The following is a 27519-nucleotide window of genomic DNA, read 5'->3' as shown; positions in this document are numbered from 1 at the left end:
TTCATATATGCATACATATACACATATGTATATATGCATTGATTTAAAAAATATAATAAATTATAATAATGAAATAAGTTTCATTTATATTTCGGAAAGAAATATTTTCTATTTTGATTATATAATTAAGTATTAAAAATAAGAAAAATTTTGGCTAGAGTATCAATATATTTAGATTCTTGAAACATTATTATTAATATCAATTTTATATTAATATCGAAAGAATATATAATTTTTTTGCTCGTTACACATGGCTTAATATTATTTAATAATTTATCATTGTGTTTGTTTATATACGAGCTTAAGCATTGTTAGAGATTAGTTGATTTGTAGGGTAATTTTTATTGTGTTTATTGTATATAAAAGAATATATTCAAAAGAATAGATATATAATATAATATATATATATATATATATATATATATATATATTATATTATATATCTATTCTTTTGAATATATTCTTTTATATACAATATATATTATATATATATATATATATATATATATATATATATATATAATATACATATATATATATATATAATATACATATATAAGATATATATATAATATAAGAGATATATACATATATATAATATATATCAATATTAATATCAAAAGGAAATAAGAATTTATTTTGTATAAAACTTTAGATTGTGTATGTTTTTATTTGTTACGTTTTTCGCAAGCGCGCGGTCGCTCGGTGACTCAAAGGACACGAGGGTAGGAGGGGAGGGGAGAGGGGTCGGCGCCAGCGCGGTCGGTTGTGAATGTCGCGTGTCAGTCATATCGGAGCACTGAGCGCTGCCGGGTGCGCGCCTTTAATCTGCATGATTCGCGAAGATCCTCTTTACTATCGTGGCAACGCACAAGCAAGCAAGTTTTTTCTTTTATCAGACGCGATCTTCTGCCCCTATCGTAAAGTACGCGAGTAAAGAAAATCGAGTGTAAAAGCAAAGAATTTACCGTGTTTATTTAACATTCGTTTCTCGCGTCCGCAAAATGTTTAACAATAATTAGACAAAACGTCTAATTATTATCGCGCGTGCCGCAGGATAACATGAACTGTGTACGTTTCATTATGCAAGAACACATTGCATTCATTATGCAAAATCGCGAAATTTTTCAAGGACAACGGATTAATTTGTGTGCCATGGCAGAAAGTACCCCAATATTTTCATTCAAATTTTAATCTATCACGTGATCTCGAGTAAATAGAGTGAATATCGCGCGAACCGCGAATTTCGAAATGTCAAAAGTGGCGAACTTCACGATCCCGATGACGGATCACATGTCAAGGATGGTGAGTAATGATATGTGACGAAAACTGAATTTGTGCATAATTCGTAACTGTGCACGACGATTGTCGATCCTGTCTGAATGTTGGCGAACGAGCTATTAATAAACAAAGTTAATTATTTAACCATTCGATTTAACCATTGTTTTTTTATCTGACTCTTATTGTATATCGCGTCGCGCGCAGGATTTCAATGCAATTTGCATATCAACGTAATCGTGACGTAACTGGCGCGTTTATCGATCGACGATCTCTGCGGATTAGCGGACGTTCGTGTGAAAGTCAGTGTCCTTGCAGTCCCGATTCGCGTATCCGTGTTGTGTCGTTTCGTGTTCGTCGTTTGTGATGTCTTGAATTTCCGGCAATCGAAAACGGCTCGCGAGTGGTGCAACAGACATTGCCTTTAATATTTGATCCTTCGTGGACGAAGGATCCTCTGCTTCCAAGACGGCAGGAGTGTTTGAAACAACGGTGCTGATTATCATTATGGCTTACGTCCTGTGGCGAGTATTTATGAAAAAGTACTGCAAAGTACGATTAGGCATCAGAAATGCTCCGGTGAGTTTTTTTATTTGTAATTGAAATGTACGAGGTACTACATATCATAGTGAAAATAAAATAATGAATGTATAGATAAAAAAATATCCAAAATTTTTAGCTAGTAATTGATCGTAATTTTTATATACTAGTATTCGGCCAATATTATTGATCACTTTAATCAGTTTATATTTCTTTTCGATAGTAACTTATTTGCTAGACAATAATGTAATCAATTTCCGACTGTTTTTAATAATGGATTCGTCCAACAATTGTAATTAATTTAATTGTAATTAATTGAAAATTTGATAGTAATTGATGTCATTTGCTTAATTTGATTTTTGTCAAAATAATAATTTTTTTGTTCTGATTTTTCCTCCTTTATCATATTATTAATATGAATTCTAGATTTTTTTCACTCATTATTTTACTTTATTATTTTATTTTCACTATTAATATGTTATATGTTTTGGTATAATATCTTGTTTTCTATATATGATTTCTGACTGTTTTTAATTAATTGTATAATTTAGCTTTTACCGAAAACAATAATTTTTTATTCGTTCGTGCTGGTTTTTCCTTGCTTATATTTTCATTAATCATTTGATTGATGACGTTTACGGTGGCACCTATTTTTAGGTGCGCCAGATATACATCGGTTGTAATATTATTATAGATGTCTTTTGTAAAAATATAAAATCAATTTTCGCATATAATGTTGCCGCTTTTCCGCAAGCTTCTAATTATCAAAAATATAAAATTTACGCGAAAAAACATTACTGATGTACAAATATGATAAAACAATAAGAAAACATCGAAATTATCATACATATGAGTATATACACGTGTCAATACCTAACATACTGGTACGTAAAAAATTGTCTAAAAAATTTCTTAAGTATTTTTATGAACAAAACTTTTTGGATAATTAATGTACCCAGGACTGTACAAAAATTATTTTACAATAAATTAAATGTTCGAAATACGGCCAGCTTATCATATATTTGAAAATTCGAGTTTTTTGGGTTAAATATATATGTATTTAGTGGCAGCCTATACGGTTGGAACTATGCTACAGAACTATAGAACTCGTCGAAAACTATAAAATTTCATTATTCTTTGGAAAAATGTGCAATGATATGCTAACTTTCAAGCCAAGTTAGCATATCATTCACATTTTTTTAAATTTGAACAATGAAATTTTATAGTTTGGTAATTGTTACGCGTGTCGCGATGAATTTGGAGGAACGATACGAGACGGGAATTTAATAATGATGTGAGAGAGAGTATTTGCAGATATCACTAATATATTTCTCAAATGCACACGTTAAAATTCGATACAGGAATATATAAAGAAAGACCGTGCGGATATAGTGTGACTGTACGCGGCGACTGTCGGTAGCGAACTCCCTTTCGCATGTAAAAATATTCTACTTCTCGTTCGCCTCAAAACGCCCTTCGATCGGCTTCGAGAGGCTTCGCGAACTTTCTCTATATTTAATTTCTTTGTCTCTAACGTCACGATGTTTTTCGTCTTTCGTCTCGTCTGTTATATTTATTTCTATTTATGTTTATTTGTCTCTCTATCCTTTTCGTATGCGTGCGTGTCCGTATTCGTATACGTGTTTCTCTTGCTAATATTTTTGGGGAAGCATGTGACGATATAATCGCCACAATAGTTTTCGACGAGTTCTATAGTTCTGTAACATAGTTCCGACCGTAAGTTGCCACTAAATATACATTTAACCCAAAAAACTCGAATTTTTACATATATAATAAGCATTGATGTTTTTTCATATTTTGAAGTCTGCTTAAACATATTAAACATATTAATTAATTATTAATAAAGCATTTTAATAATTATTTAATTATCTAATTTTAAAGTTATGTATCAATATAAAGAGCCTTACTTTAGTATTATTGTTTAATTTGTATTAATAATATATTATTTAAAGATTCATAAGAGCTATTATAGATGATTTTTGTCAAAAGATTAATGGAGTTCAATTTTTATTAATTTGTTTAATATCAATCTTTTTAATATAAAAGTAAAGAATAGCGTGCGCTTGTGTTGTTCTATATAGTAAACTAAAAATGTACTTTCGTAATGCGTGATTCTAATTTTTGATCCCATTACGAGCATTTATGTTCGAACGTCACGTGTTTCTGAAATATTTCACGGATATTCATGTGACTTTTTCTAAAAGTTTCTGAATGCAATTCAGCTTAAGTAAAAAACGTGAAAGTTCCACTATTCAGTCAAATGTAGCGTATACTGTATAAAACAATTCTGTGCCTTAATTACGGTAGAAATTATTTTCTAAGTACAGCTGAAATCCGCTTGTTTCGCATCGTTTTAGTATGACAATCTTTCGCGAGAGAAATCTTTTGCCACGAACGGAAATTCTAGCGTGCCAATTCCAAAACTGTATGTAAAAAACCTTAATCATAACGAGAATAATTCCACAACGGGAATGACTATTGTCTTAAAGCCATAGCATTATAGAGAAAAAAAAGAGAAAGAGAGAGGGTTGAGAGAGAGGGAAGAGAGAAAAAGAAAGAGGAAAGTTTAGCTTAATCTGATAGTTGTATATGTATTTTATATTTTTGTGCTCTTCCGTTCTACTCTTTCGTTTTTTCTCTCAGCTTTTCAACTTTAAAGCTAAAAAATAAATTATTTAATCGAATTATTTAATTGAAGTATGTTAAAGTAACTATTTCAATAACAAAATAAGTAAAAAATAAAGAAATATCTTCAATGAGAGCATAATGCACGAAATAAATGGTTTAGTAATTTCAAGATATGTATAATATCAATTTTATGTCTCAAAAGATAATTAATTCGATGACGTTATAGATGATTGTCCAAATTCTCATAAATCATTATATGATTTGTAAATGTCTATTACAAAAATTAATAACAATTTTGAGAAGGTAGTTATTATGATCTACATTAATTAATGATTAATTATTATTATTATTAATTAATCTGTTCACTATGTATTTGACAGTGGAAGGAAAATTTAAATAGCTGTTCTTGCATTTCGGAGTGATTAAAAAAGAAGTATTATTAAGTTCGAGCTCGTTCAATGACTTTCATTCGGACGCTTATCAAGTATCATATCTTACTTTAGCATGAAGGATCCCACGTTCTCGTTGCGACAAAATCTATTGTGAAAGGAAATTAATAACTATTTATCATTAAGACAGCGCCGTTATAATGCGCGTATATTTCCTATGCAAACAATATCTGCTTTAAATCGTCGCGATAAGCGTCGAAGTGCATTATTATTGCGTAATATGATTTTTTGAGCGCGAGAAATATTCTAATATCATTAACGGTATGCCGCAAAATACCGTAATCAAAATTGAATGAAGAATATCACTTTTCATGCGTGCTGTGATTAAATCGAGAAGCGCGTTTTCGCACGGCCCGTTTGCGATCCTTAAGAATAAATATTCGGGAAAAGATAGCTATCGCATGCACAAAAAGAACCGGCGCGCCATGCCTGTAATATATTATCGTGTACGATTCAGCTAAGCTCAATTTCAGTTAAAAGCTAAGTAAGCAATTGTTTACTATCAATTTTAGAAAAATTTTATGCTGGGGTTATACTTTTCGAAATTTTATTTTACAACTATTTCTTTTATGTATTATCCATCAGAAAAAATTCTTAAAGTTTTCTGCTTATTATATTTCAATGGAACACTATTTCTGACATCTCTGCAGGACTTAATAATTAATAATTCACAGTCTAATTCCTTTATAATTTATAAATATTAATAATTTGATAAATTACATATTTTTCCTAATGCAATACATATTTATCTTAATCTCTGCAATAATATATTTATATTATTATAATATTTATATTATTATATTATAATATATTATATTATATTATTATAATATATTTATGTGTTGAAAAAAATCTCGATATACTTAATATATACAAAATTATTTTAATATCGAATTTACTTCTGTATAATATTTAATAATTTATGTTATAAATCTTTTCACAAATGTAATTCTAATATAGAACTTATTTAGCTCTTATTGCCTTTTTATTTGTAGATTATTATTTCAATATCTTTTATAAATTATCTATTAATTAGCTTTTAAATGAAACTGGGCTTAGCTGAATCTGAAACGATAAGTCAAGTTTTTAAAAGACTTTGGTTTGGTTTTCGGTTTAGTTATTTTATGCTTTCTTGAAAAAAATATTTAATTACTTTGCACTGTTAGTCGTAATTAATATATTTTATTAGTTCTACGTTATTGATCAAATGTGAGAAAATGCACTGGTGCAGGTGCTAACCAACAGATGGCACCAGATAGATTGCATATGCAGTTGCATTGCAGTTGCATTGCAGTTGCATTATAATACTATATTATATAATTTTATTAATATTACATATATAAAAAAACCGAAATTTCTCGTATTTATATCTTTATGTAGAAATGTCAAAATAAAATTTTTTAATTAAACAGCTACATAAATTGGATGAGCATACATAAAATAATAAAAATAATAAATAAAACAAAGATTATATATGTACTATATATAATTTTTTTATATCACAGAAAATTATATTTATTCGTACTTCAAAGAGAAAGAGAAAGAGCTGCTTCTACTTTTGTCTAAATGTGGAAACATTTTTCTTTTTCTCCCTTCTTTGAAGTACGAATAAATATAATTTTCTATGATATAGAATATAGAAAAATGTTATATACATACATATATATATGATTTTATATTTATATACACAGTAAAAAAATTTATGTTAAATTTAACACATTTCACATGTCTCAATTTATCTACTCTAATTTTAATGTCATTTTAACAGAAGACAAATATGTAAATAAATAACACACGTAATATGTGAAAAAATAACACAAAAATATAAAAATAAAAATATAATATAAGCAAAAATTCGTACATTTTCATTTAATTGTGTTGTTTTAACACTTAAAAATAGTGAATATTAACTCAACAGACAAATGTCAAAATAACATAACGACAATATGTTATATTAACATAAGAGTATGTTAAAAATTTAACACAAAAATTTCTACACAAGATAATTTCAACAGAAATACAAAATGTTTTTTACCGTGTAAGATATACATATATATGTATATAAGATTTTATATTACTTAGTTCCTAGACAACACAAGAGCGCGCTTCGTTGATTTTATGTGCTTCGATTGAATATTATTTTGCACAACTGTCAAACTATTAACCTTTGACAACCGTCATTACGCAAATTGAGGCAATCAATCAGCAACACAGAAAAGCGGCAACAATACGAGACAACAATACAAGAATCGACTTTGCCTTTTTTACAAAAAGGACATATAATCTCAGGCAGCATTAATTGCTTGGCAGCATCATCATGCTGGACCCAATTCCCTCGCAGTCATCCGCCATTCTTATTGCATTATTTTCGTACAAGAAAACTGAGAGTGTAATGCCTCCGTCTGGCACATTGTATATATACGTGACACCGTTACTTTCATTCAGACTTTGCTTCCGCGCCGCGCGGCAATCGACACCGGTGGAGTTCGATTATATCCCTGTCGGCGACGGCGACGACGACGACGAGAGGAAAGCGTCATCACGCATGCCCGTATTCCCCAGCAGCCTCGTTCGTTCTGCGGAATCGCCCGACACGGTGATTTTGACAGTACGCCGCCCTGCATCTTCCGCGTCGAGATGCATCTTGACCCTCGTCGCCCACGGCGCCGGCCACCCTTGCTCTCGCTTACCCGCGTACGATTCCGTGATATCGCCATCAACATCCTCTACACGTCGCGAGGAAGTCGCGTCAGATGCGCCGTTTAAACGTGCGCGTTTAACAGCGCCGTTCGCGGAACAGGGTCAGTCGATAAAGTCCGAGCGAGTGTTTGTGCGCGTCCGGAGTGATTCCTCACTCGGAGGGAAAACTATGAGAGTGTCGGAGACATGGATAGATTGATGCTTTTTCATCAGGAACCTCTTAATTCTCGCGAAGAATTGTTTTCGACTCGAGAGCTTTTCGCTTGATTACGATCGAACGGAGAGAAGAGAAGTGATCATCGGTAAATTCAAGGAGAGTCGAGGTCTCGTATACGATTCGCGTGTATAGACGGTACCACTTTTCCAGTTAAGCTCTCAGGGTGGCCAAGAGAAATGGCAGCACGGCAGGTCCGAATCTTCGCGACGTCTCGGAGCAAGATGTTGACTCGTTTTTGAGCGCAAAGTGGTGGATGGGTGTAGTCGCGGCTTCAAGTGTTTGAATGACTTGCGCACGGCTCGGCGGGAAGGTGGTTGTGTTAACTCAAGTATGCGGATTTCACGAACATGTATACTTCCTCGGACGAGGTGGGGCCGGTTATCTCGGCATCGTCGAATCACCGCCGGCGCTGGCATCCTAAAGTGCCGTGTAAATCTTCCTGAAAATTACAAAGTAATCTCGCGGCGCGTTCACGCGACGGCTCCGGAATCAGGTTTCGCGATGTGTGTGTTTACATGTGTGCCGCGTGTGTTATATATCAGTAAAGTGTTCGACAGAATAACGCCGTCTCCTACCTTTGGCCGCGCTTATGCTTTGCATACGACTCCAAAATATTCGACGCGATAAACCCGAGCTTTTGGAATATATTTGTGCTACGAGAGATAATCGTTAAATTTTTAAGATTGCGTTTTTTATAATTCTCCGTATATGCGAAGGGCGGGGGTCTCTTCCCTTGGGCAGCCCTGGGCACCGAACCTGCTGTGCTCCTCACGAACGTAGAACTGTCCGTCTGTCAAGAGGCGTCTCTTTCTTCGAACGTGAAATCCCGTTTAGGATCTTGACGCGGGCTCTCGTCCGCGAACGGATTCTCCCGCGCTCTCGCTCGGTTTCAGGCTATCCCGGTGCATTCGTTCGAAGGTGGGCGGATGCCGCTGTCCATGCCAAGGACACGTATCCTCGGGCGTGCGATTCGAGAACAATGAGTATCTCGGAATGGCTGTTTCGCTGCGATGCCGGGATGTCGTGCCGGGAATTCAAAACCCGACTCTTCTCGTTCTGCTCTTCCTCTACGTCGCCATCCGCGGTATCATCTCGTCACCGTCGTCGTCGTCGTTCGCGCCGTTGATACGCGTGAGTGAAGTCTAGCTGCGTCGCGAATTCACATTCCGTGAGAATAAGTTAACCGGGAGAGTGTCAAGTGATATCGCTTTCGTCTGTTTATGACGATTCGAAGGAACGAAAAAAAACGCAGAGGCGAGAAAAAAAGAATAAATAAAGGTTGACAAATCGAACAGAATGAATCATTTTGATTGGAATAAGCTACTGCGACGAAAAAAGGTACAGTTTGTTAGATCGAGTGTCATATATTTTTTTCGATTTTTAAAATTTTACAATCATTGTTTTTGTTACCTGTACAATTTGGTCGAATTAATGAAAAATAACAAATAATTTTATTTCACAGCAGTCTTATACTCGCTATATAATGTTTATTTTACTCATATTACGTAATAACAATTTATATATGTAAGCGCGAGACTCCAGCAGCTCTAAAGTTGCTTATATTAGTATATGTTTGTATATACATGTTGTGTATATATATAAATATATATATAAATACAATAATATATATAAGATTTAAACTTATTTAAACTCAACAATATATATATCGTTCAACGCTTAAACTAGGCGGAAAATGTAACATTACATTTTATTTTGCCGTTGTTTTTGGCCGTCTTCTCTATCACCACATTTCTACCTGACCCAGTAATTTTTGGACACTCACCGCATCTCCAAATTTATCAATCAAAACATCTGTAAAAGACATTACATAAATATTGAAGAACAAACTATATAAAACATAATGTTTGATATTGAAATTATTTTACCTCTTAAACACAAATATGTTTGTAGAGCTAAAATTTTTTTTCCCTTGACCGTTAATAATTTTGTCGGTCCCTGAGTATTGCAGTTCAACCGCTTTGGTCATTACGATTCCCAGAGCTTTTGCTATGCAGTTTTTTATTTGTGTATCACCAGCAATTGCAATTTGGAATAATGCCATCTGTTAAAACAAAATAAAAAAATTAAGCAAGTAGTTAACAAATAATCGATTTATATTATACTTATTAAAAATTATTTACCAATGATTCTTTTTTCACTTCTGAAGTCATTAAAGTTTCTTCAAATTGCAAAAATCCTCTAATGTTTTTATGGGTAAAATTATGTCCAAATCAGCTTTAACTTTTTCTACGCCTCTGGTGCCATAATTCCAGCTGAATTATTTAATAATATTATATGTTTATCTGTATATTCTTTTGCAACTATTATATCCTCTGAAGCGCAGCACGTACCCGTTTCTAACATCATTCGCGAATCGTTGTGGACTTGCGACATATTACGATCTGCAACAATTGCGTTGTGTTACGAATTCGATATAAATTCGTATAAAGACACAATTTTTATTGGATTCTTCTACTTCTATATTTGATGTCACATTTACCTACGACTTTGTGACATTACGTAAATAACATGGAACACTATATCGTACGATAAATGTCGCGAGTAAGATTTTTTCAAGAAAATCGTTTATGTTAATAAAACCGACGGTATTTCGTTATTCGTTGTTACGTGGTTTTGTTGCCAAATCAATTACACGGTTAAATTAGAGTCAGCAAGCAAATCATCATACACTTGACGCATTCAATGCAAATCGTCGCCGAACCCGTTCGAGCCGCGGGATGTGTATAGATAATCCATTAATATGCACATATATGAATGTTGCTCTTTGGATCGCGCATAATTCATCCGGGTTAAAGTCTCACCGCCGAGGGCGAAAGTTGTTTTTATCAATGGCGATAAAACGCACCGATAGCGCAAATAGACAATGCGGTAGGACGACGACCATTATAACACCGTGTACCTCGAAATACCCTGATCAGGAATATGGAGATAATTACCGTAGAAACGCGAGAAAAGACCGCGGGGACAGAAAGTCGGACGCATTGATGCCTGAAATTTAATGCCACAATCGTGTGGTAATGCCTTTTTTCTGTTATGCAAATTCTTCCGAACGCGTTTGCGTCCCTAGGGTAATATATCGCCGCTAGGCTAAAACGTTAGTAATTTTATCGCACGGAACAAATATATTGAGAATGCGACTATATGTAAACTTTGCACACGCGCGGTAAAACAAGAGACTTGAACTGCGATCTTGATTCGCATCGAGCATTTCACGATTTTGAACACACCGTTTGATTAAAAGAGAATTTACTTGAAATTTTCAAGTGTGATAATTAAAATTATAATCAAAATGAAGAGAGAGAGAATTCGATGATACATGATATAGTCATTGTGCTTTTTTTAAGTCGATTATTCAATACAGTATAGTTATTCAACATTTAAATAATCATTAATTAAAAATCATACTATGTTATATAGTTATTTAAAATGATTATTCCATATTAATTGAAAATTATTCCGTTACGTACAGTTATTAAAAAAACAATTAAAATAATAAATTCGTTTTCTAAATGATCAATTTAAATAATAGCAAAAATTCCAATTAAAAATAATTCACAGATGCATAGGTATATTCATATTCATGATTTAAAAATTGATAACCAAATATTCGATAACTTTTCTTCGAAATTTTTTTCAATGGCATGCGTGCAAAATTTAAATATAAATTGTAGATTGCATAGATTATATAAATAAAGATATAAATATAGATTGCATAGATTAAATAAAGATATAAATATAGATTGCATAGATTAAATATAGATATAGATTGCAAAAAATTTTTGAAAACAATTTTATGATAGACTTCTTTATATATCAGATATACATATAGTATAACAACAAAATTACACGTGTTTTATACGGTAGCTAATCAGTGATTTGTCAAACAAATATACATATAAAATATATACATATAATAGTTCCTCATAGCGTACAAAACTATGCCGGAAAAAAATTATCATCGTCGAGTAAATAGTTCAGTTGCGCTTATAATTTAAATATTTTGATAAGCTCTAGTCTTTTTTTAACATTCCATACCGAAGTTTAATACCAACGAATAAATTATGAAAAATATATAATATTTACCTAGTATTTTTAGTATACCTTCAGTATTTTCTCTCAGAGCTTTTCCGGAAATAAATACGCACTGTAGATAATTGGCTATGTCGTCCCTTCTTAACACATCATCGTTCTACTCAGAGACTATATAGATAACGTAATTTCCTGGATATCGATTCGTTTCGTTTATCTCTATATAACAAATAGCCAGCTTTTATAATCACTTTCGACGTCTCCATTATTCGGCATATGGTCGCAATCATCACGCAGATTGGTGTTCATCCCTATACTTCCTCGACAATTATCGAATGAATCAAACAGCGGAAATATCATTAATCTTCTAATGTAGTTTAGGGAATAGAAAATGATCCTATTTCTAACAATTTCTTTATATTTTTTTCATGTAGCTTTATATATGTCAAAGGTTAAATAGTATATCGATACTACAGAAAGTAACGGCATATTACGAGGTCAAGGTTTTCTAATTTCGCATCGTGTCTGCTAACAATGTGAGATTCAGGAAAAATTCAAAAGACAATGACCGCGCTTTCTGAGTCAATGGGAATAAAAACGGCGGAAATGAAACTCTGAGTATCAGCGCACAAAAGCGCACAGAATGGATTCTTACTATTTCTTAAAAAGGCAATTCTGTACGTTTCCGGCCACATCTCGTTCTCTCTGTGACTAATGGATCGTCATTATAGCGGCACTCAATGTCATTATTATTCTCACCTATACATTCATTGACGTGCGAAAACGAGCAGTTTGCTGCCCGTACTATGATGTACCATCGTATTAATCTGTCCGCGGGTCAATAAGTCACTTTTTATACGAGTGGCAATTTGTAATCACGACTTACTTACATTCATTATGTTTCGGAAATTGACTAATAGGACTTTTAACTCACGAGTACGCGCGTAGTTGTTTTTCATCGTAATTACTTGTAGAAGAAGAATAAGAAATCATATGTAGTCGGTAAAAATGGGATGCAAAAATACGAGACTTTTACATTTTGGTCATTCTTGTTTGTAAGAATATTTCGTTTTTCTATTAAATGTTTTAGTCTTTGGTTCATTGTGTCAAAAATCAATTTCAGAGGATAATTATTTTCAAGTAATATTTTGATTACTAACTCTAAATTTTCTTTATGAAATTCTGGATTTGATAATAAAAAGGCTCGATTAACTAGCCCCATTATCGTACCTCGTTTTTGACTCATAGGATGTTGAGACAGGAAGTTCAGATATCTACCAGAAAACGTTTTTTTATGGTACCAATCGTATATAATGTTATTGTTTTTTAATATCAATGTTAGGTCGAGAAAATTAGTTTTATTATTGTGAAAGGTCTCGGGTTCGAGTCCCGATTCAGCCGACTTTCGGACCAATATTTTTCTCGCCTATTTCTTTACAGGGGATGTTAAGAGAAGGAACAGGGGGAATTTTTGAGATCCCAACCATAGGATTCAAATTCCTTTCCAAAAATGTTCTTTCCTTCATAATTGTCGCAATAACATCGCGTTTGGCTCTATTGGTCGAGAGGAATCAAGTGGAGATTGTGGTTTTATTATTATCTTGAATTTCAAGAGTAAACTGGATTCTTTCGTGAAAAGAATTAAATAGATTTAATGTGTGATCTATGGAATCCGATGGAGCAGCCATTATACAGAATAAAATATTATACAGAAGTAAATTCGATTCGTCGTACGTTTCGGTTGTCTTTTTCAACCTTCTTCAGCGCATCAATTAAAAATTAAAATATTAGTAGAAATTAACAATAAATTATTCATCACTGTTGTCATTATAATAAAAATATACGGAGTCAAGTTATATGCTAACACCCGAGGTCAACGCATTTATAAAGCAAGATCATTTTTAGTATCTAAAATAACTTGTAACTTGTAATCTAAAATAACTTGTAACTTGTAATTCAATATCGATATATATATATATTGTACGTTTATAATTATTATTGTATGCTGTGGTCATCTCTGTAAAATTCGAGGCATCATGTAATTTTTCATCGACAAATTCTGTTAAAAATTGAGAAGCTATAATAAAGCATTTCTCTGTAATATTATGTTCAATATAACAAAGAAAAGTTTAGTAGAATTAGTTCTGAGCAATGAGATTACACAGCAATAATAGCAAATAACTTATGTCTGCATCGTCGTCCAATGAACACGGTGCCGTTTATCTTTTGTAAAACTTGTAAAACTCTTTGTAAAACTGGACAAAACTTTAGTTGTTGAAGAGCTTTATTTTCTAAATCCTGTAAAACAATATCAGCTATGATAGGAGATAAAGGAGAACCCATTGGTGTGCCGAAGGATTGTTGATAAAAAAACATTGTTAAAAGTAAAATACGTAGGATTTAATACGAAGCTTACTCCAATTAAAAATTCCGACTTAGGGAGATTGCAGTTATTTTTAATATATTGCCATCTATTGGAAACACTCTCGAGAGCTAAATCAATAGGTACATTAGTAAAAAGTGAGATAACATCAAGAGATAATAATTTGTAGTCATCTTAGATGTAAACATCTGAAATTTTGTTAACCATATCGAAACTATTTTCTATGTGGCTGTTACAGACAGGGAAACTATTATTACGGTAGTTATTATTAGTTAGTTACGGTAGTTTAGATATAAGTTTAAAAACCTAATAAATAAGAAAACGGTGCAGAAAATTTTCACGCATATGTGTTGTGATTCACTTTTATTTTTTATTAATGATTCTGATTCGTTGGCACTTTATAAAATTTTTTGTTATCTATACTATTTTTTTCGTATATTTTCGATGATATTTTCAGCATTTATATGTATAAGCACAGTTTTACCGATCCTTATATCGGCAGACATGTCGTATGTGCTTAATTACATTCCTAAAGTTTTTCCCTTTTCCTTTGTTTAATAAATATTTAACTTTAATGCATTTATTGAATAAATATTAAAATTATGAATTAAGATGACCATGCCTCTAATTGTTGTTGAACTTAGTACGTGACTGAGAAATGTTTTTTAATTATTGATTCTGAATTTTCTTTACCATCTACATAACTATTTTTTTATTTGTTCTAGTTTTCTTTCTAAATCCTTTGTCACATATTTCTATAATCTTTTAGTCAATGTCAATCCGCGGTCAAAGTAACCGCGTGCGAATTCTTACGCGAGATAATGGAAAACTTATCATATCCGCGATCAGTCACAAATTGAAATTAACTTGCTCACCTTGGCCTGTGTTTATTCTCATTGGTCAAAAGAGAGAGTCGAGATAGTTATACGTGTATGAAAAATTCAGATCATAATTTCGCGATAGGGCTTCAAGGTGCCCGATAGAAATCGATGGAAATGGACGTTATTATATCGACAGCGTCAATTCTCTCCATGGCAACGTGAACGGAATTCATTTTTTTTGTCGAATGTGTAAATTGCCAGACACCCTGTAGTCGTGATTGTAAAAGGCTATGACGTGCTAATAGGTGCTCAAAGTAGGCCAGCGGAACCGTCCGTTGCCCGGCACTAGGGTAAGAATGAAAGAGGAAAGTGGATATATATATATATATATACACATATGTATACAGTTTGAAATCAATAATTTTCTCTTTGTAATTAGATATTTAAATCTAAAAAATATTTTTCAGTAATATTTTATCTTATTTATATCATACCCAGCTACACGTGTAGTCGGCGTAATTTTGCACGGTAATCTTTGTCATATATTTTCATTTTTTCATTATTTTCTTTGTTTTTATTTTTATCTTTTATATTTTGCACTTGGTATATTGCATCTTTAGGTTTCATGAATTTTAATCCTTTTCGATGATTTGTTTGTTCATTATTTTTTGAAATCTAATGTTATTGAAAATTATTTATATATATATATAAACGGGAAGTATGTGTGCGTGTAGAGTCTATTACAGTCGTATACTTGATAAAACGTACGGCCTTCTGTTCGTCATCTCAAGCATCGTCGTCGATCCGTCTAGCCAAGTGCAAACGGATTCGGGGCATTGCTTCCGTTTTCCGTCGTATTGCATCGGGGTGAGGCTAGCATCGATCGCAACCCTCGCATGCGCTACACGCTTTTCATCTGTGCTCTCAGACGCGCAGCAGCCATGGGAACAGCCACGTAACAAAACATTTCATCTCCCTTATCCCCTTTCTTCTATTTCTCTATTTTTTTCCTGTTGAAACAAAGTACTATCATACAATTTCGTGCTTAGATTTGTTGGCTGAATCACTTTTCAACGATATACGATGATCATATATTTTATACAGATTCAAAAAACTCGATCAGACGTGTTTGGAAAGAACACATACAAGTTTCACAACACAGAGATCTTCGTGCTCTCTTTTGTATACATTTATTGAAACGTTATATTGTTATGCTCGAGTAATATACATATTATATCGCACTTGAATATATTGTGCCAGATGAATAATAACAGTTTTTTCCAAAAAGATATATTACATCGTAATCTATTTAATCATTTTGAAATATTTGTGAAATAAATTGGTTTCGAATAATAGTAAATGCTGTAGTAAATTGGTTTTGAATAATAGTATATTGTTGTCCGTGTAATACGGTATTATGAAATGAAATAATGTAAAAGCATTATTTTTGCAATTTTTTAGTTGATATTATATCGGCAAAAGATTATTGCTTCATGTAATAACATTGCTCTAAGTACCCATACAGCACAGAAACTTTTCAGAAATATTTCAAAAATATTTCATGTGACAGATTGAAACATTTCATAAATATTGCGAAATGTTTCTGCAACAACTTTGAGACAACTCTGAAATAGCAAAATGTCCGCGATTCTTGCACTTGAAACCTTATAGAAACCTTATTGAAACCTTATAAAAAGTTTGCTGAAAGGTTACTAATAAATCTGCAACTTTTCTGAAATATTCTTAAAAGGTTACTGAAATGATTGAACCGTTTCTGAAATATTGCTGAAAACTATTTTAAATAATTCTGAAAATTTTTTATAATATTGCAAACATGGCTGCTTTCGCGACAAAATTAAAATATGATCCAGATTAAAATGATCCTGCACTGGGATTGTTCAAATCTGAAATTTCATTGAATACAATTTCAATGAGATTCCATGAAATTTCAGATTTCACTAATCACAGTGCAGAATCATTTTAATCTGAATTATATTATTTTGATTTTGTCGCAAAAGCAGCCCATATTACAAAACTGTTATTCAAATAAAAAAATATATATTTCAGAAATAATATTTAAATTTATTATATTTATTGCACACAAATATACGACAAAATTTACACTAAAAAGAGTATAAAAAATATATCTAACGTTGTACATTTTTTTAGCTCAGTGTTGCAATTTTTTGTCAATGATTCTCACTAAAAGGTCGAATGTTAGATCTCTAGGATATATATAAATTCTACTTATAATAATATGGTATTTTAGCTTTAGGATATAGAAGAAACATATTTATAATTTTTATTAAATTTTTATTTGAGTAGTATATTGTTTTAATAGTTGAATCGTTACATAAAATAAAAATAGTTATCACATAAAATAAAAACTTTTTTACAATAAAGTAAAAATTTGAATTCCATTTGGATAACATTGTTTATTGTTATTCTAATAACATAATTAAAACTTCCAACAATTTTTGAATAAATTTTAAGTGAACTTGCTAAACTCTAATTATATTTATTTGATAATTTTAACTTTCTTCTAAAAAAAATAAACTTTCAAACAAAATTCTCAAACATAAAATAAACTTTTTTCTAAATAAAAAAATAGTATTTTACTATAATATAAATCAAACATTATGCAAAATAACATTTGAATTTTGTTTGAATAATATATTATTTGTTCAGGTAATACAATATAAATTTTTAGAACACAAAGTAACTTCTTTTTTAAATTAAAAAGCAAAGTTAAAAGCGAAACATTTATTCTGATGGCTGTTCTTTTTGTTTTGGTTGTAATCGTTCTCTGAATAAATACAACGATTAATAAGTACTGTAATATTATATATATACATTTATAAATAATCTCACTTTTCATTAATAATATTTACTTACTCATCTCTGTCATGACGTAATTTGCCCTGGATGAACCATTTAGAGATGACTTCGATAATTTGTTTGTCATCCGTTTCGAATTTTGCATGAATACATTCTAGATAAACAAGGAAATTTATTTTATTAATATAGAGATTACCTTTTGTTCAAAATTATATTATTGAAAATATTGCGTGCTTACATATAAAATAATTATTTAATTATATTGATACAATATAATGAAATAATTATTTTATTTATTTTGAAAAACGAGAAATTAGTAGTTTAAATATTAACATACTTTTTATGCATTTAGTTAACAATAAATCTTTGAAAGGCTCTTTCTTCATACTTTTTCCATTCCAGCAATATAACGTTGAAAGATGATTACTAATAAAATTTTTGAGAATAACAATTATCATGTCATGAGACGTTTTATGTAATATATAGAGTATATAAAAGAAATTATTAAAAATCTGTATTTACACATGTAACCTCAAAATTCAAGAACGAACAAAAATTAAAATTAGACAAATTCATCATATGTAAAATGAAAATAGTTTAACTAATGACAAATATACAGAGTAAAATTATGTAGAAAAGCATGCACCGGTTAAAAGTATCCAAAAATATACATGTTAAAATGCAGTTATAACCTCTTTTTTCGGTACTTTGAAACATTAATCATGAAAATAATACCTTGAAAGTTTTATGTCTGATTTCGAATTCTATCAAATAAGTAGATATTATTCCTTTATAAAACTTTACTATTTATTAGAACCAGTAGACAGTAGTGCTATCATAGCAGTCCAAGTCTATGCGGTTTAGCAAGCTGTTCTTGTCGTTGCCTGCATTCCACATCCGGAACCTAAAAAGCGGGAAAGAATTTGATTGGTTGTTCCTATATATATATATATATATATATATATATATACATTAATATACATTTAATCTGTACAATAAAAGATATGAAAATAAATTTTTATAATACATACCGTCGACTATTTTGATTGATTTGTTATATAATATATATATGTATATACACTTATAATCACTATATTAAAAAATCGTTCCATAGTTTTCAAAATTATTTCATATGAAAACTTTTTGCAACACTCATATTAATTTTTCAAATTTACCACATGTAATAGATTTCAGAAACATTTCTGTTGCAACATTTCATATGACATATTGCAGAATTCTGTCAGAAATGTTGCACATGAAATGTGAAACATTGAAATGATTTTGAAATATTTCTGAAAGCTTTCTGTAACAATCGGTGCTATATGGGTATAAATAATTATAAAAACAATTATGATCAATTTATACTTGTATACGTCTGATAATACGCACCGAGTGTAGAATCGTGTCTTCTATTTTGTCTCTTAAAGTTACGATCGTTTCGAAACAAATCATAAAATTTGGTCTATCTTTCGCTATATTCCAGCAATTTAGCATCAAATTGTATAATTCTTCTAGACAATGACAGGGTTCCGACAATATGTTTCTCGTACAAACATGTTCCATTATTTTGCTATCATCTATGATTTCATGATAAGGCCGTTTACCTAATGACGTAATTCCCCACATTAATATCCCGAATGCCCAAACATCGCTTTTTGAAGTATATATTCCGTCCTCCAAAGGTTCCGGTGCCATCCAACGAACAGGAACAGGCTTTCCTCTATTTTAAAACATAATTTTTAAGTAATTAACGCTTACGCCGAAATAAAATTTTGTTCATATTTGCAAGCATAACATGTAGATAAATTTAAGACTTCTCTTTTTTCCATATAATTATACAAAAAGAAATTTTATGTTATATTTGTAATCATTTACACATATATTTTTGTATACATTTTAATTATCTGAATGATATATAATATACCTCATATAATATCATATATTATTGTATATTATTATATATTATTACTACAATTGTATATTACTATTGTATATAATACTATTGTATATTATTATATATTATTACTACAAACACATATCTTTTTAATTTCATTTTATTGTATTTACCATGCAGTAATAGTCGTTCGTGTAAATATCTCTTGCTAGTCCAAAGTCGCCAATTTTTACAATACGATTTTCGCGATTTCTCCCGGATATTAAGCAATTACGACACGCGAGATCTCTATGTACAAAGTGTCGTTCTTCTAAATAGCAACAAACTCGAGCAACATCTTCGCACATGACGAGTAAATCATGTAGACGCAAAGCGTGTGGATCTTCCTGTTGCAAAGTTCGACTCTCTTTTAAATATTTCAATAAGTCACCAGCTTAATCGTAAAATGTAAGGTACTGTATATCAGTCCAAACTTATGGAGGGTACTGTATATCAGTGGATCTTATAGCAAATATTTAATTAAATACATTAAATTAAAATTAAAAATCAAAGTTTTGATAAAATTAAAATAAAAATCAAACATTTTGGTTGATTAATTTATATAATTGATAAAAAAATTGCGATAAAATATACGCGATAAGACTTGTGTTAGATCAAAGGCAAATTGAAATATACGGCATAATGATTGATCATTCGATCGCTTTCGTAATCATCTATTAGATCGATTAGGTAGCGTAACGGTTAGGTAAATTATAGATACATAATCGTATCAGCGGCAACTATCCAGGTAGTTGCAACGTGACGCGTAAAACAATGAGCTTATAGTAAATATATCGACGACGACAATGGTGCCGTAATAATTGCTAACCTCGTTAAATATTGCTATTGCGCTGCTGTTTGCTATTGGATTACAAGTTAAATATAGTATCAACAAAGTGATCCGATTGCCAGTTAAATATTGAAATAAAGATATCAGAGAATCAATTGACCAACAATGGCTAAAGTGAATAATCTTTTATTGAAAAAGACACAACGTTTCGACCCGAAATTGGGTCCTCTTCAGGTTACAAATTAAATTATAAATCTCAGTAGAAAAATGACAATAAAAAAACGAATACGGAAAATCATAAATATAATGGTGTTAAATAAAATACCTGATACAAGAAAGTGGTAAAAACTAAATGATTATAATGTCAATTTCTTGTCTACGATAAGAACATGACAAGATATCAGTAATACACTAACAATAATCCTCACTCTGACATATAAAATTACATTAGATCGAACAATTGATTTTCTGATATCTTTATTTAAATATATTATAGTATGTCAGGCGATGATTGTTGAACCAGACAATTTGGATATTTCGCGTTAATCACGCAAAAACATCGTACATTTCTGGTATTATTCGTGACGCTGTAAGCGATCAAACAATGGTGCGGTAATATTGTCGGTTAATATCAACCCCAAGCAGCGCATAACGATTGATATTTTACACCGCGATCCTGCGAAGCGTGCGCCAATAAGATTCCCGGGAATACAACTTCCTCCCGTAATATATCCGATTTCGTAATGCGCTGCAGCCTCTCGGTTTCCTACTTTGAAATACGACGATACGCTGTTCCTGCTGTCCCGAGGACATGAGTCACCGCACTCGTAAAACGCGAATGCAAAGTGCTCCAGCTACAACACTATTTTGCATCAGTTAGATATACGGGATAGTCCAAAAATAGGATTTAATCCTTGGAAGTGTAATAAAAAAATATCAAGTAAAATCTACATAATAATTTTAAATATTTTAATGACTAATTTTTCTACAACTAAATACTTTATATCCGTGATTAAGTAATGGAAGGAATTTTTTTTTCCTAGAAGAATCGCGCGTGCGTTTTGTATGCTATTAGATTTTATATTCGATTCAATGAATATCCGGACAGCATGTTTCTCGAAAGTGTTGCGAGAGAACGATCGTCAGTATAAATCATAACGAAGAAAAATAAAGCGCCGTAAATCAAAGCGAAGGAAAATGCAAGTACGCCGTCTTGTTTCCTATCCGTGGAAATTATATTTTAATAATTGCTAGAAGCACATTAAGAGCAAGAACATAAATTATAAAGGGGGAAGTTTTTTTTGCCTATACACGGTATATGTCACAATTTGCTTTCTTGCTGTTCGCGTGATAATTATAATGTTAATGTTCCGATCCGATGTTATTGATCCGAGATTTCAATTGTTAGATATATTTGGTATATCGGATTTAAATAACAAAGAATTAAGATCATGCGCAATTTTTGATAAAAATTTTTTAACTTATCTATAAAATTTAAGCCGACATAATGTTGATCAGCATTTATATTTTTAAAAATTTTCATGTAATTAGTATTTAATCGCGTGATTATTACAACTCGATTACTTCAAATCAATAATGAAAACATTTTCTTATTCTTATGACAGATTAATGCGTCTTTGGCTTCTGTATATTATCTTTTATTAAAACATTTTCTCCTCTCTTCTTTCCTTTGTGAAGCACATCTTCTATTATTATTCAATATATAGAGTAACAAAGAGAAATAATGGAAAAGTAATCGTAAGATGTGGTGTTAAAATATAAATGGATGTTTAGTAGAAAAGCATCAGTAGAATACGCGATAAGTGAGAAAATGATGGTAGTAACGATAAAACAGATAGACACAAAAATAAATAATTGGATTGCGCAAAAAAAATGGAAAAAAAGACGAAAAACTACTAAAAAAGATAATTAAAAAAATGAAGTTGACACACAAAAATATCTATTCAGGATGAAGATATTAAAAAAAAAATGTTAGAAGAAAATAATATTTGAAGAGAAATAATTGGTGCATCGATTTTTGCATCTACTTGTAGATTATAAAACTCTTACATTTTTTGGTAAAGTTCATTTTTTAAGATAAATTTTTCTATTTTTGTGCGACGATTTTGTATCTGAAGTGATCTAGTTTGCGTTTCTGTATGTATCTATCTTTTTTCCTTATTGCCGTCTCACTAAGGGCGTAATACCATGGTTTAGATATCTATATATAATACTTCTTCGTTTCGAACAGAACACATTTCGACTGTACAAGTTAGCTTAGGTTCGTCGAGGTACTTGTTAGGGCGGATCTAGTGAGCCGGAGGTGTGTATGGGAATTGCGAGTCGTGCTCATTAATTATATCGGACGTGATCTATCTGGATCACGGCTGGTTGCGCGGTCGTTGGAGAGTCACCACGTGCTCCGACGTATAGAACGTCGTGCACGCTGTTTTGCTGGAGTCTCACAAGAGGCAAAATCGTGGCAAAGCGTCTCTGCTTTAATTTATCTTTTCGCTTCAATAATAGTGCAGATCTATTCTGATCATATTCTTGTTTTTATTTTGTGTCTTCTATTGTATTATTGGTTGTACTTTCCAGCCATTCAGTTTGTCAATTCTTTGCTATGATTTTTATTTTGTTAAATATATCAGATTTTATAGATAAATGTCTTGCTATAAAACATATTTATATTATGTTTTTAATTTCATATTTTGCGAAATTTCATATTTTCTTGCAGCTTTGAGTTGCGATTTTCTTCCAACAATCTTTTACTGCTGCATCAAATTTTGGTTTATATTCATAACATTTTTTTTAAGATTTATAATGTTTATGTGACAATAAATTTTATATACAGATATACAAGATGTCCCAGAACTAGCAGTATACTTTTTAAAAGCTGATCTGAGATTATTTGTATTGTGAGCCCTCGATTTACTGCTATTATTTCTCTATGTGAATTATTGTTTGAATATTGTTTTACGGCTAACTCAAGCCTATTACATAATTCGAGATGTGTCGTAATTTTTTTTCTTGTTTTTCTAATTCTTATTTCTGCTTTTTCGTTATTAATCTACAAAGGAAAGCAAAAATAAATACTATATATTGTATTATTGTATATACAATTAAAATTACATTATGAAGAGACTGTAGAATCATTTTCGCAATTTTCATATATACAGTATTTTAATTTCTTGTGTTCGATCATATGTACTTATACAAATTCAATCTATTATTATATGTTGATAACTGCAAAATCATAAAGATGATAATACAATTATTCAATTAAGTTTTTGTCATTTTACGATAACTTGAGAATATATCTTATTAAATGCTTAACGCGTTTAATGAATTGAATAACCAGTTGTTTTATAAAACTTTTTCTTTTTATGTTGTTAAATCCACTTTCCATTCTTCTTCAAAAATTTATTTTCTCCTAAAAAAAACTCATTTTGAAACGATTGAATTTTCTAGAAAATAATGTAATGTAATATGTCATTTATGACACGTACTAGAAATATAGGTAATCTTAATAAGTTGTTGCTATCCTCTGGGCAATTCTGGCGAGCTCGTTGATTGTTTGTTTGCCCGCGCTCGTCGCGGCATGATTTTGCAATTACAAAGCGAACGAGTGAGTCCTTTGGCATGAGCATAACCCGGAAATTATCCGACATCGGGGGGCCTGATATGCGCTGGGGTCCGCGAATGTTGACACCTTATTATCGTCGCGCCTCGGGCTGTGATCGTCAGTAAGACATTGGCGCTTTCTGCGATCTCCGTATTGCATCGCCCTGCGTTGTGGCGAAAGTCCCGAGAAGAAAAGAATGGCCTGCTAAACTATATACCGATCGGAAGTCACGCCAATAAATCCTGGCTCAACTTGTCGCTCTTGAAAGATTCGTGCGCGTGATAGTATATTGTCTACAGTTTATTTTAATACCCTAAAAACGTGCGAGTAACAAATTCTTTTTCACTTTCTACTTTGTTAATTAAATAATATTTTTTAATATTCTTCTGGTTATATTAATAATCTCTAAAAACTCACCTTTAAAAAAAGGTAAAAAAAGGCGACCAGTTAAGGGCACGCTATTAACAAAAATTATCCATTGCAAGCCTATGTGGAATTCTATGAAAAATTAACCATTGCAAATCCATGTAGAATCCTACATTGCAAACTCATGTACAATAGAATTGTATGAAAAATTATCGATTAGAAACCCATGTACAATCGTAACAAAAGTAATGAAATAAAAAAAAAATTGCGACAAGTAAAAGTAGAAACTTGTACCAGTGGAAAATTAAAGTTGCAGACATATATAGAGTCGTATAATGAATCAGTAAAAATTTAAATTTGAAAATGTAGAATCGTACCATAAAAAAACTTATCTTTAAAAAAAAAAAGATAAACAAGATGCCAAGTCCATGCGCCATGTGAAAAAGTGTTAAACAAAAAAGTATTTTTAAATAAAAAAAATATATCAATTAAAAAAATGTATGTTCTAAAATTAATATCTCTGCACAAAAAGTAATGTCCAAAAATTGCGCGAATAAATAAACATTTTTATAAAAAATTAAAATTTAAAAACTTATGCAAATTTAAAATTAATATAAAATAAAAAGAAATAAAAAAATTTTAGTTAAAAAAACTGGGCGCGCTGCTAAATAATATTCTAATGATATTAAAATTAAATTGTTATTTTTAAACTCATTGCAGTTAAAATATGTTTTGTGTTTAAATTAATTAATGTTACTTTAAGGTGCTAAATAATATTCTAATGATATTAAAATTAAATTGTTATTTTTAAACTCATTGCAGTTAAAATATGTTTTGTGTTTAAATTAATTAATGTTACTTTAAGGTGCATTGTAATTTTGAAACTTAGCAGCGCGCCCAGTTTTTTTAACTAAAATTTTTTTATTTCTTTTTATTTGGCGATGTTAGGAAAAGAGAGGGTCAGGGCATATGGATGAATACTGATGATCTCTAGTACTAACCACGGCTCAATAAAAGAACAATTCTTTATTTAAATCTTACAGTCTTACGTATCTCAGCTAAAGAGAAACTCGGTCACACAAACCGCAGCCAGCGCTTCTTTGAGAATCGTTAATAATTTTCTTCCTCGAAGAGCAAATGTATGAATAAATATTTTGAACAATCCTAAAATAAAACTACCGCGTAAAAATAAATAAACAATTTTTTTAATTTTCCTTCGTGACTCTTGTTACGAAAGGACTCGAGAAATTCTCCCCCTCCCCCTTTATTAAAAAATGTAAGAATATTCTAATATTTTAATTGAATGCCTGTAGTCATATTTATCCTCGCCAAATATTCTAGATATTTATAGTTTAATATCTTTGTCGAACAAGTGCGTGATCGTGCCGGAAGACAAATAGTAAGAAGAAATATAAGTATATAATATATATAAGTAATAGAGTATAGCGTTTCGTAGACGGTCGCGCCAAAAGAAAAAGAATTTACCAGAAGTAGGAGTGCGCCAAATACAAACAAAATAAGGTTGGTTTGTTCATGTATGGATCAACTGTCCACCTTTTTTTCTCGAGCCGCTTTTTTCATATTTTACAATATCATGCATATCTTTCATTTTATGTATCGTGCAACATACAACGTTATGATTGCAGTTCCTAAAATAATTTATGCCCATTTTCCCTGACAATATAAAATTTTAACTTTGTAAGATTCATTTTTCATTTAAATATTTCAATTATACAGAAATGATTATTCATTTTTTCCTACACAACAGATATCAATTATTTATAAATTGCTTCATTTAAAATCTTATTTTTGTTCTCCGCTATACACCCCCTCGAGACTTCGTCGCTCGTCTAAAGACAAGTGGAATGAACTCGCACACACTCATAGAACTTCCGCGTCTTTCCGCGAGTTAGCTCGCTCATTAATAAAACCGAAGCTCGTTATATGTAAATGATTTATACTTATGTAAATGATTTATACTTGAATTGTTGATAAATATGTAGATGATTTATACTTAAATTGCTGAACGTCCGACGATCGATTTTTTAAAAAGATGTGTGAAATCATATATAATATCAGGAAAATCTGCAATTATACAAAAAAAGGAAAATTCTTCTTCTTCCTCTTAATTTAGGATTTTAATCCCCTTGTAAGGGGATGAAACGCACGTGTGTTCGATCTTACAAAGATATTAAACTATTAATTATCTCCTGTAATTCTCCAAGCTCGTGCCTCGTCAGTTCTGCGACGTTTAAGACTCGTACCACCGTTTCGATGGTCTTTCTGGGGGTCTTGTGCGGTGTTAGACTTTCCCTCTTTAGCTATCCTAGCCAGCCTGTTCTCCGCCATTCGGTTGACATGATCCCTCCATGCTCTTCTTCGGCTTCTTGCCCATCTCATCACATCTTGTATATTGCACTTTTGCCTTATATCATCGTTTCTGATTCTGTCTCGCAGGGTGCAGCCTGTTATCTGTCTCAGAGTCTTCATCTCGGTTGTCCGTAGCAAGCTCTTCGTTCTTCTTGTTTCTGCTCGCGTCTCAATAGCATACGTCATGATTGGCCTTATACACGTCTTGTATATTCGCACTTTGCTATTGATGCTCATGTGCTTATTTTTCTAGATGAGATCACGCTAAATTTTTGGTCAAGATAAATTTTTGGATTATTTCTTTATTTTGTTACGTCTAAAAATTATGAAAATATTTATTTCCTATCATAAATCTATTTAAATGCAAAAGAAATTTTTTATAACATTTGTTACATTTCCTATTTTAAACGCGATTTATTATGAATGGTTTAACGAGCAAGTAATATAAAAAAAGTAAAATTAAACTCTACAATCCTGACTTAGAGTTTATTCCGGGTTGAAATTATTGTC

The 27519-nt window shown here is 31.3% G+C and overlaps 1 protein-coding gene across 1 annotated transcript in view; it reads left to right on the top strand.

Annotated features, from left to right (window-relative positions):
* The first annotated feature begins 736 nt into the window (after positions 1-736).
* The window catches only part of LOC114941642 (puratrophin-1), a 285051-nt gene continuing 258268 nt past the window's right edge, over positions 737-27519 (top strand). Inside the window, 1 exon segment of the mRNA XM_085487025.1 lies at positions 737-1857. Within this exon segment, the coding sequence (XP_085343151.1) occupies positions 1786-1857 (72 nt within the window). The 5' untranslated portion in view covers positions 737-1785.

This window comes from Nylanderia fulva, unplaced genomic scaffold (assembly GCF_048542155.1).
Source record: "Nylanderia fulva isolate GAGA-0341 unplaced genomic scaffold, ASM4854215v1 Scaffold5, whole genome shotgun sequence".
NCBI classification, from domain to species: Eukaryota; Metazoa; Arthropoda; class Insecta; order Hymenoptera; family Formicidae; genus Nylanderia; species Nylanderia fulva.
This window is presented reverse-complemented; position numbering and strand designations above follow the sequence as displayed.